Source organism: Budorcas taxicolor, chromosome 21, assembly GCF_023091745.1.
Source record: "Budorcas taxicolor isolate Tak-1 chromosome 21, Takin1.1, whole genome shotgun sequence".
Classification (NCBI taxonomy): domain Eukaryota; kingdom Metazoa; phylum Chordata; class Mammalia; order Artiodactyla; family Bovidae; genus Budorcas; species Budorcas taxicolor.
Window position 1 is genome coordinate 38,255,749 of NC_068930.1, and position 22,315 is coordinate 38,278,063.

At 56.7% G+C, this 22,315-nt stretch overlaps 1 protein-coding gene across 1 annotated transcript; it reads left to right on the plus strand.

Moving 5' to 3' along the window:
• The first annotated feature begins 110 nt into the window (after nt 1–110).
• STRA6 (signaling receptor and transporter of retinol STRA6) lies at nt 111–21,539 on the plus strand. Its single transcript, XM_052659527.1, has 18 exons — nt 111–241; nt 5,344–5,410; nt 5,715–5,800; nt 7,012–7,151; nt 7,751–7,774; nt 7,958–8,124; nt 9,486–9,608; nt 11,933–12,000; nt 12,179–12,255; nt 12,509–12,570; nt 13,484–13,646; nt 16,522–16,597; nt 17,844–17,977; nt 19,206–19,323; nt 19,412–19,513; nt 20,168–20,331; nt 20,555–20,704; nt 21,370–21,539. Exons 1-18 carry the CDS (start codon nt 126–128, stop codon nt 21,537–21,539), a joined length of 2,007 nt encoding a protein of 668 aa, XP_052515487.1. The 5' UTR covers nt 111–125.
• Nucleotides 21,540–22,315: the final 776 nt, after the last annotated feature.

The following is a 22,315-nucleotide window of genomic DNA, read 5'->3' on the forward strand; positions in this document are numbered from 1 at the left end:
TTAAAGAGAAACCTTTCTTTGTTTGGGTTTTCTTTCTTTCTTCTTTTTTTTTCCCCCTAAGCCTCTTTTCACATCTATAGTGGTTTTTTCCCTCTTGTTCGGGGTCAGAGGAGAAGGGTTTGAGGATGTCCACCCAGGCAGCAGGGAACCAGACCTCCTCCGGGGCCACTGACGATGAGGATTCCTATGACAGCTGGTACATCGACGAGCCCCAGGGTGGCCAGGAGCTCCAGCCCGAGGGGTGAGTTGTACTCTCTCTGGCTCTTCTTGGCCAGCATGTGGGGTGTGGCAGAGGTTACTGATATTGGGGGGTGGGTGGGGAAGACCCTGAGCAAGGGTTGCTAAGAGGGACTCTGTTGCTCATTTGCTCTGTGGACCCTTGGCAAGTCACAGCCTCTCTGGGTTTCAACTCCTCCCCTGTTCTGTGAGAACAGCCCTTGCGCTGGTGTTAAGATACTTGAGGTGGGGGACCTTGGCCAGGCTAGGCACCTAACTATCACCTGTGTGGTGTGTTTATTTTTTGACTGTTATTTTGGAGGGGATGGTGGTGCCATGCTACATGGCCGGCGGGATATTAGTTCCCTGGCTAGGGATTGAATCCGGGCTCTGGCAATGAAAGCGCTGAGTCCTAACCACTGCACCACCAGGGAACTCCCTGTGGTGTGTTTCAAAAATAGACTCCTGGGGCCCCTCTTGCAAAGTCAGATCCAACTGGGCTGGATGACTCTGGCTTGTAGCCAAGACGGAGAGTGCTGGGTGAGTGGCTGAGGGAAGTTGGTCCTGCCTTCAAGGGGTTACTGGTCTCTGAGGTGACCATCTTGGGTGCGCTGTTAATGAGCGTCAGTTTCTCTGAGCAGGCCCGGGTCAGGCAGAGGCCTGGGGGAACAGGCTGCCCTGTTGGAGCAAGCTGGTCTGAGGCTCTGTGGAGATAGGAGATCCAGTTCTCTTCAGCAGGAGTGCCCGGGCCAGGTCAGGGGAGGGAGGTGGCCTCTGCCCAGGCCTGTGTGGCCTGAGGACTCGGCCCACGGCTGCCTCTGCCCAGATCCCTCTATCTTTGTTTAATCTGGGCAAGCTGGCAGAGGAGCTGGACCTCCCTGTGCCCCCATGCTGCCAAGGACACCCAGCCTGCGTGGGCCCCAGAGCCCAGTTCTCTCATGGTTGTTCCTGACCTCGGCCCCATCCCCCACCTCCCTGCTCTGTCTGAGGGTTTGGGGAACTGGAAAGGTGAGGTAGGCCGGGGGTGGGGTGTGGGCGGTGTCAAGCCAGATGTGTGCACATCTGTTCTCCATCAGCAACCAAAACTGGAGAAGAGAAAATGCTCTGGTGCCTTCCCAGGGGCCGGGCTGCAGCCTGGCCAGGCCTGGGTCACCCGGCAGGGAGGGAGGCCCCACCCCAGCCTGGGGGAAGGAGTGTTGTTTGGAGAACTTGGGCTTCTGACCACCTGGGATGCAGTCCTGCGGTCAGCACAATGTACCCACCTCCCTTGCCTGAAAGCCCAGGGCTCCCCAGGTTCCTGCTGCGTGTGTGTGTGTGTGTGTGTGTGTGTGTGTGTGTGTGTGTGTGAGCTGAGAGAAGCAGAAGAACAGAGAGGGTCCCAGGAGCCCCAGGAGGACACAGACTTCCACCCAAGTTAAGGCCTTAGTTGGAAGCTGTGTCCATAGCCACCTCAGGACCCAGGCATTGGCTGGGGCCGGCTGCCTGCAGCCAGCTCCGTGGCTCCGGTATTTAGACATGGCCTTAAAATAAAATTGGAAGCGTGGCAGGGACTGAGTGACGAGCAGCACTACCTCTGAGGTAGGTGACATCTCGTATTTGTAGCTCCCTTCTCCCACTGCAGGTGAAAATGAAGAACTTTGTTTGACTCTATTTACTTGGCCCAACCAAGTCGAGCTTCTTGCTGAGGTGGGCGTGGGAAGCTGGGAGCCCAGGGGAATCCCAAGGAGGTGAATTTGGACTCACTTCTTCCCGTGTGAGTCAGACACCCCGGTGAGGTGGTGCCCCCAAACTTGGAGGAGCTCTGGACAGGGGTTCCCCCCGTGCTTCACTGGGCTGGAGTCAGGGTCGTGGGAACTGGTGACAGTGTCTGGGATGGACTCAACCTCCTGGTCACACTTACCCACGTGCCCCCTTGGCACCAGGGCCTGGCTGGAGAGGTTGGGGGTGGGGGTGCATCTGATGGGGATGGGATGCGCTGGCAGGGGTCTTCTCTGGACATAGGATTGATCTATGGAAGCCAGGCTGGCTCCTTCCTCCCCGCAAAGGCTCCTCCGGCCAGGTTACGGGCATTACTTGCCGTGTGCTCATGTGTCATCCACCCATCATCAATACTGAGCTCCCCAGCCAGAGCCTGGGGACACAAATACATCTGTGGCAGCTGTCCAGGATGTCAGTCACCTCCCCACCACTTCAAAGAGCTGCCTGGAAGGCGGAACTGGGAGGCTTCCTCCATGGCCTGCCCTCCTACCAAGCGAGGCCAACGCCAGGGTGATGCGCAGGTCACTCTGCTGTGGGAGGGGGACAGGGCCGGGGAGCAGGGCTTCAGGCCTCCCTGGACCCCAGGCCTGCAGACCCCCGCCCCAGACAGTCAGCCTCTTTGTCTCACCCCCAGAGCTGTGCTCTACCCTCTGCTCTGGGTGGGGCCCTGTGCAGCTTCTCGCTCAGAGTCAAACTCTAGAAACAGTGTTCTGGCTTCTCCTTTGTCCCGCTGTCCTCACCACTTGGCAGTCTGGCCTCTGTCCCCGAGTGCCCATCACCACCTCTGAATTGCCCAGTACCAGGCCTCTGCTTCCTTGGACTCCACTGGACGCTGGTTCTCAGTCTTCATCTTGGGATAAGGCCCAGGCCCCTACAGCCATCCCAGAAACGCCCCTTCCCTCCGCTCCTCCACATGAAGTCATGTCAATTCTTCCTCCTGAATACCTCTGAGACTGTTTGTGCCGAGCCATTTGAAAATGCTGATACTCAACTGTCTTTGATGTAAAGAAATGGCAGTTTCATATGGTTCAGCTTAATAGCTTCCACATATTCCTTATCTTTCACGTCCTGTTCACTTGCGGCTACCGGAGTCAGACTGCCTCAGTTCGAATCCTGTCTCTGGTGCTTTACTAGCTGTGTGATTTGGGCAAGACGCCTAGCCTCTCTGAGCCTTGTTTTCCTCGTTTACACAAGGAGGATCCTAATAGCATCTACCTCTTAGGTAACAGCTGAGTTAGCATGTGGAACAAGCAGTACATGGCACTTATTCAATGCTTAGTGAGTACTAGGCTGTTCTTTTTGTCTTTAATGTTTATTTATTTGGCTGCATTGGGTCTTAGTTGCTGCACACAGGCCCCAGAGCACTTGTGTGTGGGCTTGGTTGCCCCACGGCATGTGGAATCTTAGTTCTCTGACCAGGGATTGAACCCACGTCCCCTGCGTTGGGAGGTGGATTCCCAACAACTGAACCACCAGGGAAGTCCTTCAAATCTAGCCACAGAAATCTCCTAGAATCTGGAACACTGTCCTGCTTAAACACGCTCAGTGCCTCCCATGCCTGCTATAACCGACCCTCAGCCTGCCCTCTGGGCTCCAGTCAAGCTGAAAGCCTTGTGCTGCCCCAGCTCCACTCGCTGCTGCCCGCCACTGCACTTTCTCCTGTTCTTTCCTCCGCATGGATCTCCCTTGGCCCTTGTTTGCCTGAAGAGATGCTAACCATCTTCCAAACTCAAATACCACCCGCCCCGAGGCCTTGCCCCATATGTCTCCCCCTCTTCATCTTTATCTGCTTGCACTCCCTCAAGGAGCGTGCTCCCACCATCCCCACCATGGCGTTCTTTGTGTCTGTGCCATCTTGTCTGCCGCATAGCACGAAACATGGGTCCACGGGCCATCAGCCAAGCGTTTGCTCAGCCAAATTTCTGTTGCCCAGACCTCAAACATTTGAGGGTCCATGAGTCTCAGCCAAATGGAGGTAAATAAAGGGTAGATGGAGGCGGGTGCCAGGTGGTACAGAAAGGCCAGTGATTCCCCCAGACAGGGCCGTGGAGGGGTCCAGGGTGCCTCCTGGTCTAGGATGAATGGGAAAGGGTCAGGCTGCCCAGGAACAGTTTGCGGAGGCCCCTGCTCTGGCTGGGCCTGGGGGTGGGGGCAGGATTGAGTCGGACTTTGTCAAGTGATGAGATGTCAGCAGGGATGGCCAGGAGTGGTGGCTCTGGACTCTTGGGGCTGGTCAGGGAGCCTTCCTCACCCAAACCCCACCCCACGTACTCCAGTAAGGTGCCTCAGAGTTGTAAGTGGGCTGTGTGAGGCCTGAGCGCAGACAGAAGGAACCTGGTCCCCTGTGGCGCCTACTCTGCCACGAGCACTACTCTGCTGTGGAAAGAGGCTGGAGCTGCTTGGGCCAAGAAGTTGCACAAAAAAGGCTTATTCTGTACCCTGTACCCGAAGGACAAGCCCACAGGACTGGGTTCTTTCCTGCTGCTCACTGTCTGATATTTCCAAGCTCAGGAAGCCTGGGCTGTTCTAGTGCAGAGTCCTCAGGCTCACCCTTGAGATTCGTCTTGTCCACACAGGGGAAGGAGCCCAGCAGGGTGGGTGAGCCCTCTACCCCCACCCCTAGGCAGGGCAGGCCCAGCTGCAGCAGGGGCTTCCTCCGATGCCTCATCCGCCAGAACTTGGTGGCCCCGTCCACACTGGTGGCCTCCTGCTGGCGCTCCCAGGCTCTGGCTGGGCAAACCCAGAGGTCTAGTCCTCCCGCAGGAACCCAATCCTATCTGCCCTTCTAGGTTCAGGTCCAATCCTGAGCTCAGGGCTTCCACCTGATACCTTTCACTGACACAGTGCTCAGCCCTTAGCAAAAGTAAAACAAGTAGAGACATAAATCCTGGGAGACCAAGGTAGATCATTCCAGTCACAGACAGACCAAACTCAGATACCAGTGAGTGAAAGGCAGATCACAGAACCAAGTGCCTGACTGCTGGATCCAGGTGGTATGCTCAGCCGCAGTTTGGAGAAGAGGCCTTTGACACCTGGAGCAGTCTGGGGGGCTTCCTGGAGGAGGGAGGAATGAAGCGAGCCTTGATGGAGAGAAAGGCTGAGTCGACCCATTCTGTTTCTCCCATGTCTTCCCCTGGGAGCCCTCTGCCTCCTTCAGCCCTGTAACCTGAAGCCTTGGTATGGGACCGGCACCCCGTAGGGTCATGGGGCCCAGAACAGCTCTGAGAAGGTGGAACTGTGTGTGAGCGATCAGAGGGGTCAAGGGAGGTGATGAGTAGAGCCCCAGCATAAGGAGCCTGGAACCCCAGACCTCGCCGCACACCTGGGGTTTTCCTACCTTAGCCTGACCAGCCTTCACTTGCTCTGCAGGCTGGTCCCCTCCTGCCAGCCCAACGTGCCACCCGGCCTCTACCACACCTGCCTGGCCGTGCTGTCGGTGAGTCCAAACTGACCTGCTGCCAGCCTGAACAGGGGGATGTAGGCTGGGGTGGTGAAGGGAGACACTGGGAGCCTAAACATGGGAGTGGGGGGTGGTGGTACTGGGAGTTCTCCCAGGGTAGGGACCCAAACCAGGATGCAGACGGAGTCTAACCTCTCAAACTTCTGTCACCTCCGTGCCAGTCCCCAACATGCTGCCCGAGTGTGCATGGGGGTTAGGGGGTTCCCAGGGCCGAGGGCTCTGACTCAGCCCCTGGGGAAGGCCTGGGCACCCTAGCCCCGCCTCTGTGCTCTTCTTTCAGATCCTCGTGTTGCTCCTGCTGGCCACACTGGTGCGGCGCCGCCAGCTCTGGCCCCGCTGCGGGCATGGCAGGCCCGGGCTGCCCAGGTTGGTGCCTTGGCCTGGGCTCCCCTCTCTGGGGGGCCCAGCTGACAGGGCCACTCTGGGAGTGTGGTGAGTTGTTAGGTACCTGGGCCTCAGTGACACCCAGAACCCTCTCAGTCTGGAGGCTCTCCCGTCTGCCCCCCCACCGAGATCTCCAGGTTTGTTTGGGACTCCCAGAGAGAAGGGGAGGGACCCGCTCAGGGGCACCCACTCCTGTTCCAGACCCCAGGGAGATGGAGCCCAAGAGGGCCCAGCTCCAGGACACACCCCCTCAGGCAACCCATGGTCTGGACGGGCCAGGCAACCCATGGTCTGGACAGGCCATGATCACTCCGCGCCATCTTCGCCCTCTTCCCTGAGGGTGTTTCCTACTGACATAAGTTTATGAGGGACTGACCTCCAGCCCCTCTGGCTGAAATTTCTCCCCCTGCCTCCTTCAGCCTTGCAACCCCAGAGCCTGGGGTGGGGATGACTCTGAGGAGTTGGGACTGGGCAGGCAAGTGTGAGAGAAACTGAAGAATCGGGGGAGGTGGTAGGCAGAGCCTCAGTGTAGACAGCCTTGCACTCAGAACTGCACACCAAGGTGGGGCCTGCCATACTGGTTTTGATGGGAATGAGCCGGGGGTTTCTGCTGCACCAGCTGGTTGGAAAAAGAGCTTGCCCTGCCTAGGGGTGGGCCCGGGGGAGAACGAAGCAGGATAGAGCCCTCTGGGCATGGAGGCAAGCTAGAGCAAGCAGAGGGTCTCAGAGGCTTGCTCTGAGCTCAGAGGGGCAATGCCTGGGATAACCGTGCCCGCTGTCTGCCCTCTGCCCTGGGGCCACTCCCAGGCCAGGGCGGCGGCCGTTGCATAAGGATGTTGTGACTCTCCAGCTCTCTGAAGGTCTGCCAGCCCAGACAGACCGATTAGTGTGGAGGCGGCCGTTTCCTGAAGCTTCCAGAGTGGGCGGGGTGGGGGGGAGCAGTGCTTAGACTTGTTCCTTCTGCGTCTGTGTGTTGGGGGGAGGGGGGCGTGTTCCTGAGTCACTTGCCATAGGGCCCAGGTCTGGATCCGTAGGAGGCACTCCACAGATATTTGTGGAATGAATACATGAAGGGGCCTCAGTTTCCCCGTCTGGAAAGCAGGATTCCACCTCCCCCCTGTTTGGAACACGGGGTGGTAACGGGCGTGCAGGGCCTGAGTGACTCGCTCTTGTCTGCCCCTGCTCTGTACCAGCCCTGTGGATTTCTTGGCTGGAGACAGGCCCCGGGCCGTGCCTGCCGCCGTCTTCATGGTCCTCTTCAGCTCCCTGTGCCTGCTACTCCCCACCGAGGACCCGCTGCCTTTCCTGAGCCTCGCCTCACCACCCGGCCAAGGTACCCAGCATGGCTCCTGCCCCGGGCTGGATGGACGGCAGCAGGCGGGTAGATCTCCAGAGCACTGGGGCTCCTGATCCCAGTCATGAGCCACTGGCCAGAAGACACTGTCCCACCACCCTCGCCAACTGTCCCACCACAGTGCCTGGAATCTTGTCACTCCATCCTTGGGTCAATGCTGCTCTCTTGGCTCCTGTACAAACTCTGCTCCCCTGGGTGAGGGGGCAAAGGCTGAGTCCCCCAGACCCCAGACAGCCTAGTCCCGTGTGAACATGAAGGAGCGTGGGGAGGGGAATAGGGAGGGGTCCTGGAGAGTTGATCTGGGCTTAAGGAAGTGGTGGTAGAAAGCACAGCCACCATCCAGAGGAGCCACCACCCTCCAGCGTGGCCTCTTTAGGTCATCTGATCCTCACAACAACTCCACAAAGTGCAGATATTAGCTCCATTCTACAGTGGTGGAGGCCAAGGGTCAGAGATGGGAACACTAATAAAATAGTAGCTGAATTTATTTAGTACTAACTCAGGCACGGTGCTATGCACCCTACATATACCTTCTCCTTTGATCTTGGCTAATATGCTCTCTTATTTCCATTTTACAGATGGGGAAGCTGAGACTTCAAGAGGTAACTTGCCCAAGATCACGGAGGTGATACTAGTCAAGAGCCTGGCTTGAATGCAGGGCTGTTGCCTATTGAATCAGCTGAGGGGCTGGGGAGATAGAGACGGGAGGGAAGTGGGGATGGGCGGGACCCAGGCCCCACCTCTGCTCCTCCATCGTGTGTCTCTCTGCCTGTCTTGCCTTCCAGGGCCGTGGAAGATATTGGCTCTGCTCTATTACCCTGCCCTCTACTATCCGCTGGCTGCCTGTGCCACCATCAGACATGGAGCTGCCCACTTGCTCGGCAGCCTGCTGTCCTGGGCTCATCTGGGGGTCCAGGTCTGGCAAAGGGCAGAGTGTCCCGAGTCACCCAAGGTAACCACGGACTCGGGACAGCCTGGGACAGCGTGGCATGGGGGAGCTGCGTCAGCCGGCGAGGCTCCTTTCATCTCTGTCTACGTGCTTCCCTGCTGCCTTCTACTGGACATGGGCTTCATGCCTCTAGCCATGTGCTCATTCCAAGCTCGGCCCTTCTGTGGGAGAGACAGCTGGGCATGCCCTCAGGAGCTTCCTGTCTGGGAGAGGGAAGGGAGGGAAGGGGCAGAGAAGGAGGGAGAGGAACCCTGAAATCTCCCCATTATTAATTGCCCAGACTTCCCTTGGCCGGGCTGGAGAAGGAGTGAAGAAAGCTGCAGAATGCAAGCACTGAGTCGGGGGATGGCCTCAGAGGGCTAAAAAGAGAATTCCAGAACCTCAGACCCTGGTTCACTGGGCTTGGTTAGGGTGTGAAGCTGCCTGGTCCAGAGCCCAAAGGGTGTGAGTGTAACCTACATAGTCAGACAACCAGGTTTGAATCCAGCTTTATCCCTTCCTGCCTTAGTTCATTCCACAAACATATTTGAGTATATTCTCTGTCCCAGGGGCATTTCTAGGCCCTGAGTAGAGCTGTGAATAAGACGGATGAAGTCCCTGGCATCCCAAGAGCTGCCTTTTCTGGAAGGGGACACACAGTCAAACAAGCAAATATATGCAATGATGCCAAGTGGTGCCAGGTTCTTTGAGAACACCTTATCACCTTTCTGAGGCTCAGGTTCCCCCACCCACTCCACCCCACTCCCACAATGGAGCTGATAACACGAATCCTTCAGGGTAGAGTTGAAGCTTAGGTGGTTCCCGTGAGAGTAAGGACTTGGTTGGTCTTTTTCACCAGCCAGGACCTGGCACATACTAAGCTCTCAGTAAAAACATATGGCATTAACAGATAAATGAATCCATGCTCAACCCTAGGAGGGCCTCAGCCCCAGGAGGCAGGGCATGTTCTTCGCAGTTGCTCAGGTTGCAAACTGTCATAGAAAAAAACAAAAACAGGCCAGTGTCAAAGCACCAGGAACATAGGGATGTAGAAGGTGGCTGTCTCCTGTTTCAGGTCCCACGGCAGTCCCCTGGGGTGGGTAGGAGGGACTCACAAAACATCCTCCCTTTGGCTCCTGAAAGGGCCCGGGGAGTCTAGGGGCCTGGAGGAGGGGCAAGCACCTCTGTGGGGCCCGAGAAGGAGAAGTAGGAGTCGGTGCCAAGTGACCTAGGTTGTAGGATAGTAATAGAACCAGAAGCCTTCCCACGCACCCTCGATCACCTTCAGGGGCCCCTGTGAGCTGGAAAGGGAAATGAATCTCAGTCTTTGACTGGGGAAAGGAGGCAGAAGGCAGATGTATCTTGGTGTTTGTCCGTCCCTCCAGATCTACAAGCACTACTCGCTGTTGGCCTCGCTGCCTCTGCTTCTGGGCCTCGGATTCCTGAGCCTTTGGTACCCAGTGCAGCTGGTGAGAAGCTTCAGTCATGGGGCAGCCACGGGTTCCAAGGTAAAGGTGCAGGGCTGGGTGGGCTTGTACTCAGCACTCAAGACACCTTGGACTCACCCAGGTCTTTTGGTCTCCTACATGTGGTCATGCTTGGTGTATGGCCTAGAACATAGCAGGTACTCAGAAAACACTTGCTGAGTCACTGAGGAACTGGTGAGTCATCCTTCCCCAAGCAAAGGCCAAGCCAGACCCTTGGCTGGCACCCAGGATGCCTGGGGCACCGAGCTGTTTGCAGAGTGGGGACTCAACAAAGGAGAAGTGGGCTGGAAGACAGGGAACTCATAGCCCTATTTCTGGAACACAGAGGATCTAGCTGGAGAAATGAGACAGGCCAGGGCCTTGGGCCTAATAGAAGCTCTGTAGATGCTGACATGATTCAGAGAGCACCTGAATTACATCAACCCTAGGTTGGATAACTTTGGGTAAAGGGGAGGGCTGGAAGAACTAAGTCGTGCTTGGAGGGCTTCCTGGAGGAAGCAGACGTGGCAGGGGGTGAAGGACAGGGAAGATCTGGCTTAGGGAGAGAAAAAGAAAGGCACTGCAGGCATGGCAAAGAGTGTGAGTGGCAGAGACGGGCTGCATCTGTTTCACTCTTGCATGGTTTGCAGCATCGGGCAGGTCTTGGCACACTGTTCAGTGGTTCAGTGTGTCTAACTCTTTGTGACCCTATGGACTGCAGCTCGCCAGGCTTCCCTGTCCTTCACCATTTCCCAGAGTTTGCTCAAACTCATGTCCATTGACACAGTGATGCCGTCCAACCGTCCCATCCTCTATCACCTCCTGCTCCTCCTGCCTTCAAACTTTCCCAGCATCAGGGCAGAGATGGCAGACATGGTAGGCACTCAGCAAATATTTCCGAAGTTTTGGGTAGGTGTGTGTGGATGTCATGGCAAGGGAGAATTCTTACAAGATACGCCAATCATATTCTCCATTCTCCAAGCACCTATCCTATGCCAGGTCCTGGGCTGGGGCTATAGACTCAGCTGGGTGACCTGCATTGGACTTCCCAGCGTGCTGCGGGCAATGGATACAGAGATATACTTACAGTGCGAGAATTGCAATCCCAGAGCATGGGTGATGGAGGGGTCCAAGGTTTTTACTGGTGAGAGAGGGGGAGGAGGGAAACTACCCCACAGAGATGCAAAAGGCTGGTTGCTCTGCAGATGGGGAGGTTGAAGGAAAGGCTTGAAGGGTGGCATCCAGGACAGACAGCAGGTGGGTGGTGGCGCCAGTTCCTGGCGAGATGCCCTGGATGAGAGCAGGTGTGCGGGGGGCGATGTACAGCTGTGTGTGTGTGGTGCCGAGGGGTCTGGCGGGCAGCTGGACCCTGGGCCTGGAGCTCAACAGAGGGGCTGGGACTGAAACCAGAGAAGGAGTGAGGACCCCACGGGGGAGAAGAGGCGGGTGGGCTCAGTGTCTCCAGGGTGGCCCTGGATCCCCCGCTGGCCCCCTTGACTGCAGGTTTCATGCTCACAGGGTAGCAGTAGGGTCCTCAGTACTTGTCACTACTGCCCTCCAGATGCTCAGAGGAGGAGAGCGGCTCCCCAGGATACACCGGCATGTCTCTGCCTTGCTCAGGCCCTTCCCTCCTCTCCTGGGGATCTTCTCAGCCTCTCCTTCCACTGCACGCCTTTCCTCTTGGGAAGTCTTAGGAGAAATAAAATCCTCTTTGGCCCTTGGTCAAAGAGTTTTAATCCTCAAAGGACACAGTCATTCTTTGAGCTGATCCACACCTGCCCTGGATCCCAGGGTTCCCATGGCAATGGGTGACTTGGCCTATATTTTCCAAATGATCAGGGGCCAGGGGCTCACCGCATCTTACTGTGGACCTCTGCCACTTGGCAGGCAGCTTAAGGCCTGGAATGTGGCTTAGACAAATCAGGTCACCCTTGTGATCTCCCTGGAGTAGGAGAGGCCTGGGGCATCTGACCCAAAACGGCCCAGCCTGTGTCCTGGTCAGGGATAAACTCGTGGGACATAGTATCCCTTTAGCCCCCGTCTCAGCTAGCAAAGGCCAGAGGGCCAGGAGGAAGGCAGTGATGTGAAGAGACTGAGCAAAGCAGGGGAGGGTTGGAAAAAGCCCTTAGGAAAGACTTGCCAGCATTGGGAGTTCTTAGCTAGGAGACGGATTAGTCTTTTATTTAAGGAGGAGGGGAGGACAGCTCTGGGGGGCCCTTATGCCCACAAGGTGCCCTTTCTCTGTACTCTACCACAGCCAAGAGGTTTGTATGGAGCACCTACTGGGTGCCCAGCAAGGTACCCTGAGCCAGGGCCCCAGGGATGGCTCAAGACAGGTCCCACCTTCTTGTCCTCTGTCCCCACAGGGGCTGCAGAGCAGCTACTCTGAAGAATATCTGAGGACCCTCCTTTGCCAGAAGAAGCTGAAAAGCAGGTGAGGTTCCAGGCACATCCTTTGGGCTGGGGGACAGGCCTGGGCAGGCAGGTTTGTTTGGGAGGTTGGCGCTGGGCCCCATGGTAGGACAGAGTTGAAGAATCAGCCAGACCTTGGGGCCCAGGCTTGGGGCAGGAGCTTCTCCTGAGAGCTGCCCCCTGCCTGGGTCTTTCCTCAGCTCTCACACCTGCAAGCATGGCTTCGCGTCCCGGGCCTGGATCTACTTCAGACACTCCATCTACATTCCGCAGCGAGGTATGGGGTGGGGAGCTGAGGTCAAGAGTGACGGGTGACCGCACCCCTCATCCGCACAGAACAGCTGCTGTAGAAGGCCAGCTCCTACCTTTAGTACCGTTGTCACCAGGAGACAAGGGGAAGCCCCTGACTGGTCTTGGTGGTCCAGGATCCTGTGAGCCCTGGTCCTATTCCTGGGTCCTTTGGGCGGGATGGGGCTCCGGGGCCTGGGTGGTGCTGGGGTTCACCATACCCCTCCTTTTGGGGACTGCAGGATTCCGACTCCCCCTGAAGCTGGTGCTTTCAGTCACCCTGACAGGGACGGCCATCTACCAGGTATGTCCTTTCTCTGTCATGCCATTTGCCTCTGGACCCCTGCTCCCAACCCCCAACCCTGAGATGACTTAGGCTCAACTCTCCAAGAGCCCCACCCACAATCCTATCCTCTTGCTTCTGGCCATCTTGGGAATGCTGGCCTACCCAGAAGGGAGGGGATGCTAACCCTTGTTGGGCTCACACAGGGTCAGAGCATGAGTTCTGGAGTCATGTAAACATAGATTTAAATCCTCACTCTTCTGTTCACCTCAAGTGATGTTGGACAAGGTACTCAACATCCCTGAACGCACTAGTTTGTCTGTGAAATGGAGGAAATAGAATTACTTCCTTTCAGTTGGGAAGATTTAGTGAAATAATGTATGTTTGATAAATCCCCGCCCCCACCCCCACCCCTCCCCCAAAAGAGACAAAAAAAATCGGAACATCCTGGGAGGTAGGTATGAGTCTTCTCCCTTTCACAGATGGAGGAAATTGAGGCTGAGAGATGAATTTGACTTGGCCTTGTTCCTATAGCCAATATCTCGGGGTAGCCAAAATTCGAATCCAGGTCTGGCTAGCTTCAATGCCTGTGCTCATTTAGGGGACACTTTGCTTTCTCCAACATGGGAAAACTGGAAATTTCATACTAAATTTAGATAGACGATTCAGAGATGCACACGTGCACTTGAGTTGCTTGAAAGCATGTCTGGGGTCGATGAGGCTAAAGTCGTATCTGTAACAGGCTGATTAGAGGCTTGAGGATGCTGCTCTAAGAGACAGATAAGAACACTGTGATGAGTGATGGGCATGTGGCTGCAGCCCACGGGCTGCTGGAGTTTATCTCCTGAAGTCTCAGAAAACACTTCTCCTGGGATGGGAGTGCCTGGTGTGAGCACAGCCAGGCCCTGCCATCCTAATTTTGGGGTTCTTCCAGGTGGCCCTGCTGCTGCTAGTGGGCGTGGTACCCACCATCCAGAAGGTGAGGGCGGGGATCACCACGGACGTCTCCTACCTGCTGGCCGGCTTTGGGATCGTGCTCTCAGAGGACAGGCAGGAGGTGGTAGAGCTGGTGAAGCATCACCTGTGGGCTCTAGAAGGTGAGGCCTCCCAGGAGCCCCCGAGGCGCTGCAGTGGGGACCCAAGCTGGGATGCCTGAGCTCTATCCCAGGAGCCACGGACATGTGGGGCGCCTTGGGCATCCCCTCTCTGAGTCTCGGCTGCCTCATCTACAAATTGGGAGGCTGGAGCTTCCAGTTTCGAGTCTTGAGACCTGAAGGGGTCATCTCACTGGCCCCCTGTCAGCTTGTGTGGGATCTCTCACCTCCACCCCCACCCCTACCCCCAGCAACTTTGCCTTGCTCTGCAGGGGTGGAGGTGGAGGAGGGCATGGAGTGTGTGAGCTGAGGGGACAGCCGTGGGCTCTGAGGGAAGCAGGCAAGGGAGCAGTGTGTCAGGATGGCAGGCCAGGATTCTGAGTTAATCCTATGGCAGGTGGGTGGGGTCAGGAAGGGCGAATGCTCTCTCTTCCCAATCCCTGTCCTCAAGGCACCTCCTTTCTCCTTCCTTCCCTTGACAATGAGCTCCTGGGCTCCAAAACTATACCAGCTGCCCCTCGCCAATTCTGTGGTCTGATGCCTCCTCTAGCCCTTCGCCCTGTTACCCACTACCTCATCTCCACAGCCCTATGCTGGAGACTGAGACACATCCTCACTTGATACAGGGGGAAGAACTGGTCTGAGGTTGTACAACCAGGCAGAAATAGAGCCAAGAGAAGAATAAAGTCTCCTAACACCCAGGCTGGGACTATCCACCACCTTAAGACAGGGCCTGTTGGTCAGATGTCATGTGGCCTACACTCTCTTCTGGCTAGGGAGTCCCTGGCTGGCACAGGCACCCTGGCTCCTGAGGAGTAACATGTGATGGTCGGAGCTTAGGCTGCCATTATTGCAGGTGGAGGTATGACTGCTCTGCCGCTCTTCCTTACCAAGACCATCAGGGAGGGAATACGGGTGGGCAGAGGTGTGTGCAGTGACTGCTTCCTTCCCTGACCACCACTTTCCTGAGTGCATTTGCTCCCCTACCAGAATCTGTCCTGGAACTGTGGCTGAAGCCCATAGGTGACAAGCTCTGGATGGGCTGAAAATGACATCTCCAAGATTTTCCAAGTTGGTTGCAATCTGAGCCACAAGCAGGAGCAGACATGACCCTTATCAGTCCATATCCAAGCTCAGACCTTGCTCACAGCGGCCCTGTTGGGTCAGCATCATTGATCTCTCACAGAGCAGGAAATCAAGAGGCAGACATGTCTAGAACAGGGGATATGGTTTCTGGGCAACACACTTGACACTTACAATCACATGCTGCAGTTTCCAAGCCCAAATGCTCCCACTCTGAATCTCCTTAGAAGCGGGGGTTAAGTAGATCAGTGTTTACCTTTCCAGCTCACAGGCAAGGCAAACTGAGGCCCAAGAGGTTTAGGGATATGCCCTAAGCACAAGGCAACCCAGGGGTAGAACTGAGATGAGATCTGAGGCCCTTTGGTCTGTTCTCAGCCTAAGAAGCTAATGTCTTCTGAGCTTTGAGAGCCTGTTTTAGGGCTACCCATCCGACACCTGGACCATAAGCCCGGCATCTTTCACAGAAAGCTCGCACTCTGAGTCAGGCCAGCTAGGTTAGAATTTGTGCTCCATCACTTACCAGCTGTGTGTCCTGGGCAAGCCGTTTACTCCTTTGGATCTCAATCTCCCTACCTGTAAGATGGGTGTTGAAGCTCTAAAGGCATCTTTGTCCTCGAGACTCCTGATCAGGTGTGGGAGACAGACTGATCCACAAAACCCGGGCCTGGAAGGGGGAAGGTGCAGAGTTCCAGAGGAAGCGAAGAGCAGGAAGATTTTATGCCTGCATTGCAAGGCAGATTCTTAACCTCTGGGCCACTGGAAGTCCCTGGGCCATGGGAACTGAAAACTCCAGGTGATCCTAATACGCTGTCAGTGATAAGACCCACATCTCCAGTACCTGTGGCTGCACGGGCCCATGTGTGTTTGCTCCCCTCCTGAGTCTCTGCTGGGAACCAGGAACACTTTCCTCAGATGACTAATGAGATCAGGGTGCAGACCTCCCAGGCTTATCCTAGATCGAAAGATTGCACAGCCTGCTCCATAACTTCCAAGTGGTGTGGCTGGTGGGTCAAGCCCACCAGCTCTGAGTCTCAGCTTCTTTGTGGGTCCCACGTCTCCCAGGGCCTCTCCTGTGGGATTGTTCTGAGGGTACTGAGTGAGACTGGCTGTGGATATAGGGTGGAAGGGTTGCAGCTCTGCTATGCTTAAAGACCAGGCTTGTTCAATACATTTTCTCCCAGTTGCTGCTGATACAAGGAACTCCTGGCCAGGGTGGATGGGGAGTTGAGGAGGAGATGCGTAGCAGCGGTTATGTCCCTCATTCTGATGGACTCAGGTCACGCTGATGGGTGCTTGTATCTTCTGTGCTCTGAACCAAGGCCACTAATGCAGGCCTTGATGGGATTTTAGGGTTCACAACATGCTGGGAAATGGGCAGCCCAGCGGTGTGCCTGGTATGGACAAGCTGAGGCTGGGCAATGGAATGGTCTCCTGACGCCTCAGAGCCGGGAGGTCATGAAACTGGAGGCAGACACCAGGCAGACCCCCATGGAGTCCCTCACTGGGGGCCACACAGCAGTGGAAGCAGCAAGACCAGAGTGAGGGCCAGGTCTGCAACCTCAGAGCTGGCCTCTCCCATCCTGGCCATCAGATGTCACCTGGCAGTATGGGCCAACCAAAGTTGTCGACTTACACTGGATCTGAGAACAGGGAAAGTGACGAGAGGCCTCCGCTCAGTGTGGCTGTGGGGTGGGGGTAACTCCCACCCAGCTGTCCCTCGACAGCAGGTCAGAGATTACCCAGGAGACCCGCCCCAGGCCCTGACCTGCCACTTTGCTCCTTTTCGGCTTTCCAGTTTGCTACATCTCGGCCTTGGTCCTGTCTTGCTTGCTCACCTTCCTCATGCTGGTCCACTCGCTGGTGACACACAGGTCAGTGGCAGGCTCTGACACCCCCTGATACAGATGTCGGGGAGAGGTCGGGCCTGCAGGACCCCTGACCCAGGAGGGGAAAATCTTGGGACTAGAGGGAGGGAGAATGCCTGCAGGACCGAGCTGTCCCTGAGGCCAGCTGCCCTGCAGTGGGTGGAGAAGGTGGGGTGTCCCTGCCTGGTCGGAGAAACGTCTGTGACTAATGCAGGGCATGGCTGATGAAGAGCTGAAGTGTGGAGTTTGTCCTCTGAGGAGGGGTGACCTGGGAGAGCTGGCGTCCTACTGGGAGATGAGGGAGGCAGGGTGCTATGGGCGGGAGGAGCTGCGTGAGCAAGAGCAAATGTGAGTGTGGGTGAGGGGGTGGGCTGGCTGGCGCCTGGGGCACCAGAGAGATTCTTGTGGGATATTGAATGCCAAGCCGCCTACCTTGCCCTTTCATGGTGAATGGTAAGGAACACTGAAGAAGTGTGAGCAGAGAAGGAGAGAAAGTTCTGGTTGGGAGTGGGGTGGGTGGGAAGGGGAGGGCCAGGGACTTAGCAGGTAGCTGGTACCCGTGCTTTACATTGATCAGACCTCAGGGTTCCTGCTCCAGGATCTTTTCTTACTGGGTTGGCGCTACTTGTTGTTGTTGTTCAGTTGCTAAGTTGTGTCTAACTCTTTGCAACCCCAGGGACTGCAGCACACAAGGCTTTCCTGTCCTTCATCAACTCCCAGAGTTTCCTCAAACTCATGCCCATTGAGTCAATGATGCCTTCCAACCATCTCATCCTCTGTCACCTCCTTCTCCTCCTGCCTTCAATCTTTCCCAGCATCAGTCTTTTCCAGTGAGTCGGCTCTTCCTGTCAGGTGGCTAAGGCTCTCAAGCCTCTGCCTACCTGGAACCTGGCCTCCTGCCCTGGTGGCTGAGCTGCAAGTCATTTTCTGTCCCTACTGTTGTGTCTCACTTTCCTGACTTGGCTCAGGTTGAGTCTTCTGTTTTAATTTGTCTCCCTTGATCCCTGCCCCACCCCCTACCAACTTACTCTTATTCATACTTTAAAACTCAACTCAGGCATCACCTCCTCTGGGAAGCCCTCCCTGACCTCCCAGGCTGGATTAGTAGGCTCCACTGGGCTCCCACAGCCCTGGGCTTCCCTGCCCGTGGCTGTGGGTTAAACTAGGAGTTCAGCCAGAGGCTGGCCCAGAGCTGGGAATAAGGAAGCATGTGTGCACCCTGAGATCCCTGCCTTCCTCACTCCCACCCTAGGACCAACCTGCGAGCTCTGCACCGAGGCGGTGCCCTGGACATAGGCCCCCTGACCCAGAGCCCCCACCCCTCCCGCCAGGCCATATTCTGTTGGATGAGCTTCACTGCCTACCAGACTGCTTTTACCTGCCTTGGTGAGCCCCCCTCGCCCGCTCCACCTGACCTCAGCACTGACCGCCTTCCAACCCCAGACGCTAGCCTGAGTAGCGGAAGGAATGCACTGCAGGTCTTGGCTGCCCCTGCAGGTCTGCCTGTGCTGGAGCTGGCTCTGGGATAAAAGCAAAAGGAAGGAGCCACCTTGCCTCCCCTGCCCTCAGGGAGTCCGCACAGGTGGGATGAGAGGGAGGGGTTAGGTGCAGGAGCCCTTGGTGAAAGAACATCCCTCACTAGGTTGGCTCCTGGGTACTACCAGGTGTTAGCACAGAGGGTGACCCAGGGCTGGAAAGTTGAAGGAGGCACATTCCTGCTTTTGTAAGGGAGGGCTATATCATGATGGGCTCTCAGTAGGTAATGAGATCCCTGTCAATGGGAGTATTCAAGCATGGCTGATATTGACCAGTCGCTAAGTCACATCCGACTCTCTGCAACCCCGTGGACTATATCATGCCAGGCTTCCCCATCCTCCACTAGCATGGTTATATGGCCATTACTGGGGGCTGCAAAGGGTGTCCTACTCTGAGAGAATTGGACTAGTGGACTTCAAGGACCCTTCCATGCTCCAAGTTTCTGATTCTTCCCTTGGGCACTGCAGTGAGTAAAGTCCTCTCAAATGTGAGCGGGCTGAAGCCAGCAAGTACCTGAGTTCCCTTCCTGCTGCTTCTTTCAGTTCTCGCCCCTCTGGGTAAGGTGGGAAAAGATGATAAAGGGATAGAGGGACTATTAGCACTAAAAGTCATAATTCCTTGAATTGGTAAACTTTAAGCCTCTGAAGCCCTTTTGTACACATCCTAGGTAAACAATTAGCCCATCATTTTAATAGACAGCTTTCAGGTGCCTACCATGGGCCAGGCTCTGGCCAGTAGGAATGTAAACATTAATTTCAAATACTGTCTTGTCCTCAAGGATGCAGGAGCAATTGGGGGGAAAATAACATTTGCAAAGCACTTTGTGGTTTTCCAAGAGTGGCCACAGATTTCGTCTCACTGCCTCCTCAGCGCGTCCCTCCTGGGTAGGGGCTGCTTTCCCCTTTTTACAGAGGAAGAAACCAAGGCTCAGAGAGGTTAAGTAACTTGCTCAAGGTGGCCCAGCTAAACAGCAGCAGAGCAGGGATCTGAAACCGGGTCTACCTGATTCCAAAGCTTTGAGTGCCTGGGAATGGAGGGGGTGGGCTGATGCCTGCGCCCCTCCTCCCGATGCTGGCAGGACTCCTGGTACAGCAGATCCTCTTCTTCCTGGGGACCTTGACCCTGGCCTTCCTGGTGTTCATGCCCATGCTTCACGGCAGGAACCTCCTGCTCCTCCATTACCTGAAGTCCTCGTGGTGAGTGAGGAAGAGGCTGAGGGTTCTGAGACCCCTTCCCCAAGGGCCACTAACAGTGACACCCTCCCCATCCCCTCACCTCTCACAGGCCCTTCTGGCTGACCTTGGTCCTGGCTGTGACCCTGCAGAAGGTGGCGGCCCACTGGCTCTTTCTGGACACTCACCATGGACGCCCAGGGCTGACCAACCGGTGAGGTGGCTCCTGGGCTCGTAGCTCCCTCAGGCCCTTGGCCGCCTCTTCCCTGTCTTCCTTTCTGTCCCCCTCTCCCTCCACTGCTGTCTTTCCCCTTTCTCTAACAGGGAACCCCAGCGGGTGGTAGAAAGAGCTCGCCTTATCCACAGAGAGAGGCTGCCGTGGCCCAGCTTAGTTCAAAATGCCTCTGTTTACCTGTCACAAGGCCAGAAATACCCCCTTGAGTTTCCCTGTCTTGGGGATCAGCCCTGCTCCCCTCTTTGCAGGAAGGAGGTTAATAGCCATGTCATTTCTCCGCTAGGCTGTGGGAGATGCTGGCCCCAGGAGAGGCTTAGAGTCGTGGACAAGGGACCCAGAGGAGGGAGGTGGGAGACACCAGGATCATAGAAAAATCCAGGTGGACCTGGAGTGAAACCCCAAATCTGCCACTGACCAGCTAGGCAGCCTTAGCTAAGTCACCACATCTGTCTGGGCCTCCCAGATTGGGGGAATGGGTGAGCTGGGTTAAGAGGGCAGACATAAGGCACAAGGTGGGTGCACTGAGGTGTGCTCAGTAAATGCACGGCAGCTGTGGTCATCTCAGTCTGACACTGACCCGAGGAAGGGCCTCTGTGTGGGGACCTGCCTCAGCCCTCTTCTCCCGGCCCGCAGAAGAGCACTCTGTGCAGCCACCTTCCTTCTCTTCCCCATCAACATGCTGGTGGGCACCATGGCGGCCGCCTGGAGAGTGCTCCTCTCCGCCCTCTACAATGCCGTCCACCTTGGCCGGATGGACCTCAGCCTGCTGCCGCTTAGAGCTGCCACTCTTGACCCCGGTAAGGTCACTGGGCAGGAGCTGACGGTGGGGGATGCTCAGCCTGGCCAAGCAGGGAGGGAGGCTCTGCCCTGACCTAGTCTCCTTGGAGGATGCCCGTAACCCTGAGTCGTGGGCGTGTGCAGGGGGCCGCGCGCTCACATCCAGGGTGTGCAGGACACTCCCCGGGTCTGTGTTTCGGGGCATCTGGGCCCTCCCCAGCTAGCGCTGCACCCCCCACCCAGGCTACCACACATATTGCAACTTCTTGAAGATGGAGGTCAGCCAGTCACACCCAGCTGCGACAGCCTTCTGCACCCTGCTCCTGCGGACTCAGAGGCCCCAGCCCCGCGTGACCCCCCGGGATGGCCTCAGATTGGGGGAGGAAGAGGAAGGTACGCCCTTCCACTGGGGATGGGGGTAGGTGGAACCCAGCTGGCTTCTTCCAGGAGGAAGGCACGCCCCCCTCTCCAACACAGGCAAGGGAGAGAGGGCCAGGAAAATGCTTACTTCCTCTCTGGGCTGCCTGTGGGAGAGAAGAAGTGAGAATTTTCCTGGTCCATCTCAGGGTAACTTTTTCCTTGATACTAACATATACACACTGTCTGTCACATGTGTGCACACACACTTAGTCCTCACTTGGGCATGAGACCGCTGTCTTGCTAAGGGGCTCTGTCACCGCCCCACCCAGGCCACCCCTACTCTCCTTCTAAGCCGTCTGTCTTCCCCTGCCCTGCAGCCTGGGTGTAGTAGGGAGGGGGACACTGAGCTGCCTCCAGTCCCTGGTCCCAGCCCTGCCTTCACAGAGCTCCTCCTCTCCCTCTCCTACCGGCCACCCAGAGGGTGACCACCTGAGCTTGAACAAACCCCTTCTGCAGCCCCACACTTCTCCCGGCTTCCCACCCTGTGAAATAGCACCCGGAGCCCCTGTCTCGTCAACCTCCCCGACTCTACACGGGCAATTTTCAGATTCGGCCCCCATCTTGGTGCTGGGGTGGCGGGGGGAGGGCAGGGTTTGGCCGGGTGTTTGTTGAGTGACTCACAGAAGGCCTCTTCTCAGGCATTCAGCTGCTACAGGCCAAGGACCTGGTGGCCAGAGGAGCGAGGCCCAGGGCCCACCACGGCAGGGCTCGCTGGGGTCTGGCGTACACGCTGCTGCACAACCCAGCTCTGCAGGCCTTCCGGAAGACAGCCCTGCCAGGTGCTCGGGCCAATGGTGCCCAGCTCTGAGCCAGGGAAGGCCGCACTGCTGTGTCCCTGCCTCCCAGCCCGTCCCTCCCCGGCTCTCCCAGCATCATCACCATGGCCACGGCAGCCCCCTGCTTGGCCCCAGCTCTGCCTGCAGGTCCCGGGGATTTAGCAGGACCAGCCGGGGCTCGCTGTGGTTGGATGGAAGTCCGTCAGCACTATGAGCCTCGAGCCTTGGGAAGGCTCTGGTCTGCCCCTCTTGACCTTGGGAAGCCAGTAAGGGCTCTGGAGAAGGCAAGCTTGGCCCAGGAAGCAGGTCCAGGCCCCTCCCGATGCCCGGCCCTGCCACCAGCCTCCAGGCTTCCCTGAAGCCTTCTCCTGACCTGGGTTGGCGATTCAGGCCAGGACAGCCTAGCCTTCCAGCTTGGCCCCCTGAGCTTCTCGTCACCACCGTGATGAGACGCAGTGCCTCTTGTATCTTACAGCTTTACCCCTCTCACTCTGGGGGTTCTCATGGCTTGCAAGGCAGCCCAGGAGGAAGCCATGGGCTCCTATCCCACAGCAAAGTCATGGCTCAACCAGACCCCACACCGAGCTGGCCACACTTGAGAGCCTGATATTTTTGTAGTTGGTATGCCCTTAGAGATTATAAAAGAGGTTAGTGTGCTCTCTGTAATAAATTTGTGCTTGAGAAGCAGTCCTCCTGAGGTGGGGGGTGGGGGGGCAGGGGATATGTGGGGAAAACCACCCAGACTTTCAGTGAATCAACAGTGTGTTTGTGGGGCTTGGGTGGGGTTGGGGTATTCTGGTCACATGCT

Coding starts and splice junctions, on each gene's coding strand:
- STRA6 (XM_052659527.1), top strand. CDS start 126: ATGTCCACCCAGGCAGCAGGGAACCAGACCTCCTCCGGGGCCACTGAC. Junction 7,775..7,957: donor GGAAGCTGAGACTTCAAGAG/GTAACTTGCCCA, acceptor CTTGCCTTCCAG/GGCCGTGGAAGATATTGGCT. Junction 12,256..12,508: donor CATCTACATTCCGCAGCGAG/GTATGGGGTGGG, acceptor TGGGGACTGCAG/GATTCCGACTCCCCCTGAAG.